Genomic DNA, 13,079 nt, shown 5'->3' on the forward strand with positions numbered 1-13,079 from the left:
AACCAATCTGCTGTTAGGTTGGAGGTTCCTACCTCCTGGAAGATTAATCCGGTGTTTCATGTTTCTCTGTTGAAAAGAGCTTATGTGTCGGATGGAGACGTCTCTGTCACTGTTCCTCCGGTGGTGGAGGACGGGGAATACGAAATTTCCCGCATCCTAAATTCTAGACGGTATAGAGGGAGTTTGCAGTATCTCGTCACTTGGAAAGGTTTCGGACCCGAGGATAACTCATGGGTGAGGGCGGATGATGTTTCTGCTTCCAGACTTGTCAGAGAGTTTCACAAGAGGTTTCCTGATAAGCCTGGGCCTAGGGGATCCAGAGGATCCTCATAGAAGAGGGGGTACTGTTAGAACCCTCCTGTTAGGTTTTTTCTATCTTGCTGGTCACATGACCTTGTTTGCCTATTTTATCCTGCTCCGCCTTCCTGGCCTTGCTGGACTTCATTGTAATTTCTACTCTTAAGTTAGCCTGGTGCTTGTTACCTTTCTCAGTCAGTTTAGCTTGGTCTTTGGACCTTTATGTTCTATGTTGTGTACAGTCAGAATAATCTTTAAAGGTCTAACACACACAGATTGTACTCCATACCTATGCAGAATCCACATTTATTTTGTGGTTCAGATTGCCAGGAAATCGAGTGTTTTATTGTTTGGGCGACCATTATTACATTACATATAACTACAGACTTGAACGGGAAGTTCTACATACTATAGAAGAGACTGCCTGTTCATGCTGCACAGGCTTGTTTTATATTCCCATTCAGGCCACAATAAGCACAAGATGAAAAAAAAAGCCCTGTATATGTATGATCGTAAGAAATAAAAAACAGAAAAGCTCAAGAATGTCGCAGTGTACGAGAAAAAGGCTCCGAGGAGACCGCTTTCCTGTAAGACTCCTCCTAGAGTGCACACGGCATTTGCCGCTTATACCTCATATTGCTCAAAGCAAAAACCCCACATTAAAAATTGGTGTAGGGCTGATTTTTTTTTTAGATTTAGCAGAGAAGAGTTTGTCATTTGGCACAATGGGATAACAAGATATGTTATGTAGGGCTTTACATAGAACTGCAGGCAATATATTATATTTATATATATATATACACATTTGAACATATAATTAAGAAGTACACTAGCCTTGCTCTTATATCCCTCGTCAATCTTAGCTGACTTCCTGCAGTGATCATGTGCTGTACATCATTCACGTGACCACTGCAGCCAATCAGTGACCTCAGCAGTGATTATACTTGATGCAGGAAGTAAGGAATGACTGGAGGTGATCGCCAGAGAGTCGGGGATTGAGGAGAGGACTATATGTTTTTTGCTTGTATTTATTTTCTAGTTTAACCCATTCCCTCCTCTTTGTTTCATTTTTATAAATTCTAGAAACCCAAAATGACAAATTCAGCTCTGCTTTATCCATTCTAGTGCAACAATAAGGATCTCATGTTATGGAAGCGACAGGGCTCTTTCATCCTAATGATTGGCAGACAGGACCCTATGGTGTATATATCTGACATTCATTAACTTAAAAAAAAAAAAATGAATCAGGGGCATTTAAACGTGCCCCCAAAACATCTAGGTATAAGACGTGCATGTTCCTTGTGGTGATCCAGCTAGGAAAGATTCCTCATAGCAAAGACACCTGGGGAAAAGTCTGTAAAAGGGAGAAAGCTGTGTACATAGCGCCACCTAGAGGCAGTACACCTCATCTGACACAGCAAACCAGAGCCCTAACTCTGCACCAACAAGGAGCAGCGACGCTTGGTTATCGCGGCAGACATGTTTTACGGCTGTTCGGACATTGTCTCTCTGGTGCCCCCTACAGGCAGTGACACTGTTTCTTCCTTCTGGGGGAGCACCATACATGCATAAATACAACATACCAACAAGGAAAAATAAAGAAAGATCCCATTTCAGCAGGACGGGTCAGTGCATTTTTTTTTTTTTTCTAAAAAAATTAAAGTCAAAAGTCATTAAACGTAAACTTAATAAAATCCTAAAAATACTTATTATACAGTTTTACCAGCTTTTGCCCAGTTTTGTGACATCCAGTGTCGACGGTACCATTTTTTTTACTATGAGGCATTATATACCTAAAGGCAAAACTTGTCAGTCTGTGACCGCTTGATTGACAGCTCATATTATTGCAGACAGTCGCCAGACATAATTTCCTTGATGACTTCTTAAAAGGTACAGCTTCACATTAAGTCTTTAGTAAGCGCTGAGCGGTGACCGATCGGTGGCGGCTCCGTTCCAGCTGTCGGCTCGTGCAGTGAATACTCGCAGCGGTTGCTGTAAACAATGTCGGGAAGGTTGAGGATATTGATCAGCACGATGAATCTAGAAGTCTCTGTCTGACTTTCTTATCATCCGTAGACGTCTTTACGCCATCATTCGTGTTCAGATCTGGGGACACAATGTGGTGCGGATCAGAAATTCTAGCTTCATAATAGAAAATGTCCTCCCTACCCCGGGATGCATGGAGAAAGTATCACTGTGTAAGGAAATCATAATCACAGCCATCACCTTATATCATCATGTGATGCCTAGGTCCCAAATCCTGTGCAGGATAATTTCTGAATATATCCACATAGGAGCTACAATAGGAAGACATAACCCAGCCTGTTCTGGTCATCTCCCTCACCATGTACACCCTCCAGATAAAGCAACTTCTTCTCATGTTATCACCCCTCTTACCAATCACTCCTGTACAGTCTCTAGTGATCCTAGAAGGATATAGAAACGTTTCCTTATGCTATCACCCCTCTTACCAATCACTCCTGTACAGCCTCCAGTGATCCCAGGAGGATATAGGAACTTTTCCTCATGTTATCATCCCGCTTACTGTCTTTTATATTTTCACCTCTACCTACTGTACAGCGCCCAGGGACCCCATGCATACAGGAACTTCTCGTTATGTTATCACCATTCATACCAATCCCAGGCTCTGGTATAATCATCACTATCTTCTGTACAACCTTCAGTAACCGCAATGGCATACAGGAACTTTGCTTTATGTTATCAGCAGTCTTAACACTCATCATCTATGGTATTATCTCTGTCCCCTCTGCGACCTCCGGCGACACGAGGGGAGTCTGAATACAGAAACTTTTCTAGGTTATCAGACCTCTTACTAATCTATGGTACTGTCGTCTCTTTCCCGTGAGCAGTCTCTATTGACCCCTGGGGCAGAGCAGGAGAACATAGGAACTTTCCAACATGTTATCACCCTTCCTACCACTCACCGTCTCTACCATCTTCTCTATCCACGGGGTGGGGAGGAGGTAAACAAGAACTTTCCTCAAGGTTATCACCACCCTTACCAATCACTGCCTTTGGTACATGCATCTCTCCTGTACAGCCTCCAGTGATCCCAGGAGTATATAGGAACTTTCCTACATGTTATCAACCTTAATACTTATCACCATCTCTGGTACTGTCTTCTCTGTCCACAGTATACAAGAACTTTCTCTCACGTTATCACCCCCCCCTTACCAAATACTACCTTTGGTACAGTCATCACTACTTTACAGTCTCCAATGATCCCAGGAGTATATAGTAACTTTTGTTCATGTTACCAGCCCGCTTACGAATCACCATTGTACGGTCATCTTTTTCCCCTGTGCAGTCTCCAGGATACAGGAACTTTTTCTCATGTTATCACCGCACTTACCAATCACTGTCTCTTGCACAGTCGTCTCTCCTGTTTGGCCTACAGTGACCCCAGGAGAATATAGGATCTTTTCTACATATCATCACCCCTCTTACCGTCTCTGGTAATTTCGCCTAATCTGTACAGTCTTCCAAGGACCCCATTGGGGGAGATACTGGAACTTTACTTGATGATATCAGCCCTCTTACCAATCACCATCTATGGTATTGTCATCTCTGTTCACTGCGAGTCCTCAAATGATACCATAGTGGTGGGATATAGAAAACTTTCTTTCATGTTATTACTCCTTTTACCAATCAAGGTTTCTGGTACTGTCATCTCTGTCTCCTGGGGTGGGGAGACAGGATACAGGAACTTTTTCTCATGTTATCATCCCTCTTGCCAATCACTGTCTCTGGCACAGTCACTTCTTATGTATTGCCTGCAATTACCCCAGGAAGATATAGCCCTCAGCCCTCTTACCAATCACAGTCAGTCAGTCACTCATCTCACCCCCACCCCTTATCGTGTAGCCTCCAGTGGAAGTAAAGAAATCTTCCCCCATGTCAACAAAAAATGTTATAAAAATGCAAAAAAAAAAAAAAAAAGCATTTACCCTTAAGCTCAGTTGAATTTTGCCCTGCAGGTGGCATAGCTGCGCTTTTAAATGCAGTCTGCTTTCCATCGACCGTGTCAGTCTTCACGGTTCCCAATGTTCGCAGAAGCTGCATGGGGTCAAAGTCTTCTCCAGTGTTCTTCAAATTCTCCAGCACTTTCAGGAATTTATAAGATTTTAGCTCGCTTACATTTTCTTCCAAGAACAGAAGAAAGATGCTGAGGTCGTCGTAGCTCTTGGAGTAACACTGGTGGACGCTGAAGTTCGGCAGTACACTTTCGTACACTTTCAGAACGTCGGACCGTTTCCTACACGGCACCAGCATTGTGTAGATGACGACAGGCATGACAAAACAGTAGACAATCAGGTTAATATAACTGAGCAGCCGGAAGACCCCCACCGCGATCAGCTTGCACTGGATTAAGGGCGGGAGCGTAGTGTCGTTCTTCAGGATGCCGGTGCGGATGTTACAGCTGAACTCATCCGTCAGGGAGAAGAGGCTGATGTAGCAGCCGAGGTAGATACAGGCCAAGAACATAATCGTCAACGTCCAGGATCGACAGATGAGGTACTTGATGATTAGGTTGTGAGAGATCTTCTTTGTCTTCAGATACTGCTCCACAAATGGATACTTGAAGTGTCCTTCTGATATCTCCAACAAGCTGCAGATGGACGTACAGAAGAAAAGCAATGAAACCAATTAGTAGTCAATGGCATGAGAAACTTAACTCCTCAAGGACAGTCCTAGTAGGGTCCCTTAGAGCTGTGAGCACTTCTCAAACAGTTAAGGAGCCCTTACTTCTGAAAAAAAAAACTTAGATGCTAAAGTCGCTATTCACCACATTATCTAAGCGGTTAAATTAACTAATTGGGTACGCACTTCTCTCCGCGGTTAAAGACACAGGATTAAAGATTGAGTTGGGGTAGGGGGATGTCCCTGTGACCTGGGGAAGTAGCAGATGCCCTTCACCTTCTATTAGGAACAGGCAGCTCGGTGATCGGAAGCAGAGGTCGTCTCTTCTGGATATCAGACATGAGCAATTCCATGTCTGCTCTCCTGGTCAGGCGACCTATCGGGTCCTCCATGGTAGCCTGTCTTTCCTTCTAGTTCCAGTAACCTAGGCCTGACATGTTGGGGGCTGTTCGTGCTTACCAAGCCCCCTTAAATCAGGAGGTGAAACAACCATCAGAGAAGAACAGGATGGTGATGGCAGAAGTGAAGCCACAGAGGACCAAACTGGACGCCTGATCCGGGCAGCGAAAATCAAATTGCTCTCCTCTAGTGGATATCACAAAACAGAGGTCCTCTATTTGAGACCCCTCTACTGGGAAAAACTAAAATCCTCCTACTTTGGAAACGTAGCACAACGCTGTAGATATAATCACCGTGCTAGCATTTATTTTACCATGTTAAAAAAATACTGTTTTTATTTTATCTTTGTGGAAAGGGGGCTTTAACTAAAGGTTAATGATCAGAATCCAAAACATTGTCCAGGATTAAAAAAAGCATTGCCATAAAATCAGCGCCTCCGCTGACTGTGTGCGGTATTGCAGATTAGCCCTAGCTCTGTGGTGCGGTTTCTAGAAGGAGGCAGCCATACTTAAATAGTCTTGTACAATATCTTTAATGTATATGGACACAAATTTATTTTGGTTAAAAATATAGACAGTATATATTCTAGGTTCTTCAAAAGTAGCCACCTTTTGCTTTGAGGACTGCTTTGCACACTCTTGGCATTCTCTTGATGAGCTTGGTCTGTACTGTGTGTGTGTGTATGTATTATATATATATATATATATATATATATATATATATATATATATATATATATATATATATATATATATATATATTATATTTATTAAACTGTAATGACATGCATTAAATGTAAAAAAAAAATTTTTTAAATATATTGATTTTATGCAATTGGGCTTCATTATATTTGCCTTTTACAGGTTCTGTGTTTCCCTGCAGATTTCTGGCTGCAGAATGAGTTACATACATTTGGAGATTGTAACTCTTTCATTAATCTTTTTTTGTGCTACTCTGATCTGATTTATGATCAAATTAAGAAATGTAAATGTGGCACCCCAGGGGTCTGGTTTTCCACAGTAATGTAATGTTATGTCTGAGAGCAGGTGGGAGGTCCTTTGGTCAGGGATCCTGTGCATGCCACACCTCCTGCCCAGTCTTGGGAGGGGAAGAACTTCCCCTGTATAAACCCTGGGCTGAGGCAGGGTTAGTCAGTCAAGGAGAGAAGAGACAGAGAAGCAGCATAGGAAGAAACAGCAGAAGCACAGTGGGAGCAATACTACTACGAGTCAGGGGCTGGCAGCTGCAGAGCTCGCCCTGACTGAGAAGCTTTCTTACCGGACCCGGCGTCCGAGGCTGTGGGGACTAACTCTTACCCAGCAGCAGAAGCCGACCGGCAGGGGATTTCAGGTCCTCAGGCCCAGAAACCCGAAGGCACGGTCACACGCGTGGGACCAGCACCGCCATCGTGGAGCGGAAGCCATTAGAAGGCCCAGAGTCACCGGCCATACGGGTGAGCACCACACGGTACACTCAGGGACGTGGGCTACTTATATCCGCTTCTAGCAAGGTAGCCAGAAGAGTACAGTTAGTTTGGGAGGCCTACAACTCCGCCTGGCCAGGGGAGATCCCATCTGCTCAAGGACTGACCAGGCCCCATTCACTAGCAAGTACTCCGGGAGGGTCTATCGTTGTTACCAGTAAAGACCCTGAATTACACCGCACCGTCTCTGAGTGGTTCCTGCTACCCCCATCATCCACATCTGCTGCCCTGAGGCCATACCCCTCCCGTTGGGGGTTATACCCTCTACGCTGCACCATCCATCCACCGGCCTCAGCGGACTGTCCTGCAGCGGCAGCTCCATAGCTGCATTCAACGGGTGGCGTAGTCGTCCTGCATCTACTGCTGTTACATCGCCGCTCAGTTTGACTCCCTGGGCACGGACCGGGTCACCGCCACGAGACTACAACCCTCAAGAGATCCGGCTCCGGGTAAGCTCCCGCGTGCGCAACGCAGCGCGACACAGGCTCAGGGGCGCGTCAACTTTGGCGTAGTCGGCAGGATTTCGTGCCCGCAACCACCGGGTACTGCGTGCCTGAAAAAGAGACTTTTAAAACTTACCATCCGTGAAGTTTTCCCGCCATCCGGCGCCATTTTCAGCCTTCTTCCCGCCATCTGTGAAGATTCCCGCCATCCGGCGCCATCTTCGGCCTTCTTCCCGCCATCCGTGGAGTTTTCCCGCCGTTGGACGCCATCTTGAGGACGCCGCGCGGGAAGAAGAGGGGCGTGGACTCCGAAAGCGCGCGAGAACTGAAGCCCCGCCTCACGTCCGGACGTTGCGTAAGGTCCTGGAAGGAGCCCAGCAGACGCCGACGTCACCGGAGCGCGACGGAAGGTCCTCAACCCTGACGATCTACTGCGGAGCCGCAGCCTACGGAACAGGATCATCGCAAGGTAGGCCACGGTCCACTAGGGGGGAGGAAGATGTCGGATACGGAGGAGAGCTTCACTGCCTCAACCCCCGCCAGCGCCACCGCTGCTGCAGTTATGCCCTTCACCATGCCCTATATCCCGGGAGCAGCTTGGCTACCCCAGTACTCAGGGGAGTCACATACCCTGCATGACTTTAGAGAGAAGCTGGATAGCCTCTTCCAGGTGTACCCCCTCACAGAAGAGCAAAAAGTGAGCATCCTGGTGGCCCAACTAACCGGGGCAGCCAAAAGGGAAGTAAAATCCTGGCCACCTGGGAGGAAGACTGTCGCAGGGATACTAACCCGGCTGAAGGACACCTTTGATACCCGCACCTCAGCCGAGATTAAGCTTAGATTCTACGGGTGCAAGCAGCGAGCGCATGAGAGTATAAGGGACTATGCACTAAACCTACAAGAGGCCCTGAGGGCCATTAAGCAGACCGACCCTGATGGAGTGGGAAACGAGGACAGGCTGTTGACCGAACAATTTATAGAGGGACTATATTGTAATGCCCACCGAACCCAGTTGCGGGCGATGGCCTTACAGGATCCCCATCTGGGCTTTGCACAGTTCAAGGACAGAGCCATCCGGGTGCTCCGAGAACCGGCACCGGGTGGCGTTGTGACCCACAGGCGCCCAGCTATCACTTACCACCAGGAGGCGGCGCCCTTGTCGACAGGGCCTGTGGGAGCTGATGCGCAGGCTTTGGACAATGACCCGGCTCCAGACCTACACCATCAGGTCCAAGAGCTAGCTAAGAGCGTTGCTGCGCTAACCCGAACTGTGCAGTCTTTACAGGTTTCCACCCCAGGGAAGATCCAGCTGGCATCCGGACCGGAGGACATCCCGTGGCGTCGACCAAGGAGGACCCCACCGGCCAGAGGAAGACCCAGTGACCGATACAGCGAAGACGGACGACCCATCTGCCGCCGCTGCAATCAACCCGGACATATGGCAAGGTACTGTTCTTTAAATGGGCACAACCTGGGGTAGAGGGCCAACCCCCAGGAAAAAGATCACCAGGCCCATCGAACTGGCGCGACAGATATGTGGGAGGACGTCCAGTCTTGCCTGTGGTACTGGATGGCATTCCCATGAGTGCCCTACTGGACACCGGGTCACAGGTCACCACCATCCCGTACGTGCTCTTTAAGCAGTACTGGAATGACTCGGATATTACCCGCTACCCTGACGACGACTTGAGTATCATCGCCAGCAATGGCCAGCCCGTGCCACAGATCGGATTTAAAGAGGTGACCATCAAAATCGGTAGAGTCGAACTGGCAGCACAGGGACTGATCATTGTAGATATTGACAAACATGAGAGTCACCCAAAAATAACTCTAGGAACTAATGTAATTGAAAATTGTCTTGCAGAGGTGATTTTCCTTTTACAGCAGGTTGCCAAGAACGCCAGCTCCGGCGAGCAGCGGGTGCTCCAGAAAGAGATCCGGGCACTGATGCGACGGCAACAGGTGGAACTCTCCGGCGGTGAGATTGGTAGCGTAAGAATGTGTGACCCTTTTCCTATTGCCATGCCCCCAAAAAGTGAAATGATGATTTGGTGCCGGGCAGCTATTGGTCTGAGAGGTAGAGATTACCAGGCAATGGTAGAACCAGTTTACTCAGACAGTAGGCCCACCATCTTGACAGCACGGGGGGTGGTTAATGTACGCCATGGGAGGATGCCCGTTCGCATAATCAATATCGGGAAGAGGGAAGTGTACCTGCCCCGGTATGCCACGCTAGCCAAATTATATACCATTAACCAAAATGCTATACAATCTGTGGAACCCTTGCCTCCATCTCACCCGGAGGAAGGTAACGGCTCTAAGAAAACAAAGGAGGACTGGTGTCAGCAACTACATTTGGGTACTGACTCCACTCCCTCACATCAGAAACAGGGAGTCTACCGGGTGGTTCAAGAGTACGAGAGAGTGTTTAGTAAACACCCGTTAGACTTCGGGCGAGTCAAGGGGGTAGAACACCACATCCCCACGGGAGACCATCCTCCCATAAAAGAGAGGTATCGACCCGTACCCCCTGCACACTACCAACACGCCAAGGGGATGCTTAGAGACATGAAGGAGGCTGGGGTGATCAGGGATAGCTGTAGCCCCTGGGCAGCTCCACTAGTCTTAGTCAGAAAAAAAGACAACACCATGAGGATGTGTGTAGATTACCGGAAAATCAACCGTATCACACACAAGGATGCGTACCCCTTACCAAGGATAGAGGAGTCATTGGCTGCTTTAAGATCTGCTAACTTCTTCTCTACCTTGGATCTCACTAGCGGGTACTGGCAGGTTCCTGTAGCAGAGGCGGACCGGGAGAAGACCGCATTCACCACCCCGATGGGACTTAGCGAGTTCACCTGCATGCCGTTCGGACTCTGCAACGCACCAGGAACCTTCCAACGACTAATGGAGTGTTGTCTGGGCCACAGAAACTTCGAGACGGTCCTGTTGTACCTGGACGATGTCATCGTATATTCCAAGACGTATGAGGACCACCTGAAACACCTGGCGGAAGTGTTCGAAGCTCTGGCGAGTTACGGCCTAAAGGTGAAACCCTCCAAGTGTCACCTCCTGAAACCAAAGGTGCAGTACCTGGGACACGTGGTGAGCGCTGACGGAGTGGCTCCCGACCCTGATAAGATCACCGCAATTAAGGAATGGCCAAGCCCCTCCAGCGTAAAAGAAGTGCGGCAGTTCCTCGGGTTGGTAGGCTACTACCGAAGGTTTATTCCCGGTTTCACCAAAAAGGCAGCACCTATGCAGGACCTCCTGATAGGCCAGTCCCGGAAGGCCAAGAACCAGAAGCCGCCCTTCAAATGGGAGGAGCTGGAAGAAGAGTCCTTCCGCCAGCTGAAGATGGCCCTCACGGGGGACGAAATCCTGGCGTACCCGGATTATAGCCAGCCCTTTATCCTCTACACCGACGCCAGTAACATCGGGCTAGGAGCCGTACTGTCCCAGATCCAGCAGGGGAAGGAACGAGTAATCGCCTACGCCAGCCGAAAGCTGCGACCCACCGAAAGGAATCCCGAGAATTACAGCTCATTTAAGCTAGAGTTCCTGGCCGTAGTATGGGCAGTCACCGAGCGCTTTAAGCATTACCTCGCTTCTTCCTGGTTCACCGTGTACACGGATAACAACCCGTTGACACACCTGGACACGGCAAGACTCGGTGCCCTGGAGCAGAGGTGGATGGCCCGTCTGTCCAACTACGAGTTCACAATCAAATACCGGGCCGGACGCTCCAATACCAACGCGGACGCCCTGTCCAGGATGCCCAACCTGCCGGACGAAGGAGAAGATCCGGAGGGACTGGAAGAAGTTGAACTCCCTGCGTTCCACCGTCATGGGACTATCCAGTACTCCCACCGGGTAAGGAGTAAGCAGGCTGCTACGTTGAACCCCTTACCTCACTACAACTGGGCGGAAACGCAAGACAGCGACCCTGCCGTCCGACTGGTGAAGGAGATGCTGACTCGCCCGGAGGCTTGCCTTGAACCAGACGCTCCGGAGGAAGCCAAACAACTATGGGCAGAGAGGAGTCGACTGTTCCTTTACAAGGGGAAGTTGTGCCGCAGAATGGTTAACTCCCGGACGCATGAACTACTCTGGCAAGTAGTGGTGCCACGAAGAGACGCAGCCATGGTGATGGAGGCATACCACGACGGAGCTGGACACTTCGGGTGGAAGAAGCTGGAGTTCCTGCTGCACGAGCGATTCCACTGGGTAGGCATGAGGGGAACCATTGAGAAGTGGTGCAGAGACTGTGGCCCGTGCAACCTAAGAAGGAAGGATCGTGCAAGCCAGAAGACTCCCCTGCAGTCCATCGTCACCCGGCAGCCGTTGGAACTGGTAGCCTTGGATCATGTAAAACTGACCCCAAGCAGAAGTGGCTACGTCTACGCACTAACCATCGTGGATCACTACTCCCGGTTCTTGGTTGTCGTCCCCGTCAAGGACTTAAAAGCTCGAACAGCAGCGAGAGCCTTCCAGCAGCATTTCTGCCGTCCACACGGGTACCCGGACCAAGTGTTGACAGACCAGGGACCTGCCTTTGAAGCGGAGGTCTTCCAAGAATTCTGCACTCTGTATGGCTGCCGGAAGATAAGGACGACACCCTATCATCCGCAAACTAATGGACTTTGTGAGAAAATGAACCAGGTGGTAATGGATCTTCTGAAAACGTTGCCCCTGGAAGAACGCAGTCTGTGGCCTGAGAAGCTGCCCGATCTGGTGGACCTATACAACCACATCCCGGTAGGTTCCACCAACTGTACCCCGGCTTACCTAATGAGGGCAAGACCCGGTAAGTTACCTGTTGACCTGGAAATGGGAGTCCTGACACCCGAGGACACTTCACCAGAAGCAGACTGGGACACAGAGAGGCAGCAGCAGTATCGGAGAGTACAGGAGAGCGTGGAGCGAAGTCTCTGTCAGGCTAGGGAAAGACAAGAGAAAACTTACAACCAGTATGCTCCCGCTGTTCCCCTGGTACCCGGAGAGCAGGTCTTGAAGAGGAAGAGACGGCTCCACAAGTTGGACAACCAGTGGGAGAAGGACCCGTACACCGTACTGCCCTCAAGCCACGAGAACCCGAAGGTTTGTACCATCAGTAAAGACGGAGGGGAAACCACAGCCATTGTATCCCGGGACCACCTGAAAAAGTGTCCCGAACAACTGAGAAACCCTGAAGAGGAACAAGAAGACCATCGACCCGTAGAGGAAAGGGAAGATATGGTTAGTACTGTGCTCGGGGACTTCCCTCGGTCTTGGACTCAAGTTAATGGTGCAGTTGTGGTACCCTTACTCACCTTCCTCCAACCAGCATCCCAAGCACCTACGGAGCAACAGGTAGAGCTGGAAGAACAGCCGGTCCAGGAGGCAGAAGACCCCACACCAGCAGACAAGGAGGATCAACCCTCTGCTTGCAGTGAGCCTGCCATATCCCTAGTGAGCCAAAGAGCCGGTAGACAGCTGCCCAGTTTACCCTTGACAGCTCCTACACCCTGTAGTTCAGGGCTAGACAGTCAGCTCCGTAGGTCCACTAGGGCCACTAGAGGCCAGTTACCTGCACGTTGGAGGATTTGAAGTGTATAAATGGTTTTATTTATGTTTACCTGTGTATTGTTGCTTGTGTATAATTTTGTGTTTCTAGTTATTTGTAGGAGTCCTTGGTGGATTTACCGGGAAACCTTTGTACATAGTTGGAGCGTAACCCAGGACGGACTAAAGACTGTTAAGGACTCGGGGCAGGACAAACCCCTACCTGGTTACGTCTCCCTGTTTTGGTG

At 49.1% G+C, this 13,079-nt stretch overlaps 1 protein-coding gene across 1 annotated transcript in view; it reads right to left on the reverse strand.

Annotated features, from left to right (window-relative positions):
* Positions 1–587: 587 nt before the first annotated feature.
* Positions 588–13,079, reverse strand: part of PANX1 (pannexin 1) — a 44,081-nt gene continuing 31,589 nt past the window's right edge. Inside the window, exons 4-5 of the mRNA XM_073662180.1 lie at positions 4,266–4,927; positions 588–2,403 (exon numbers count right to left, since the gene is read on the reverse strand). Of these exons, the coding sequence (XP_073518281.1) occupies positions 2,324–2,403; positions 4,266–4,927 (742 nt within the window). The 3' untranslated portion in view covers positions 588–2,323. The remainder of the gene's footprint in view (positions 2,404–4,265; positions 4,928–13,079) is intronic.

This window comes from Phyllobates terribilis, unplaced genomic scaffold (genome assembly GCF_046119375.1).
Source record: "Phyllobates terribilis strain yellow unplaced genomic scaffold, ASM4611937v1 Scaffold_2__4_contigs__length_985480577, whole genome shotgun sequence".
In the NCBI taxonomy this organism is placed as follows: domain Eukaryota; kingdom Metazoa; phylum Chordata; class Amphibia; order Anura; family Dendrobatidae; genus Phyllobates; species Phyllobates terribilis.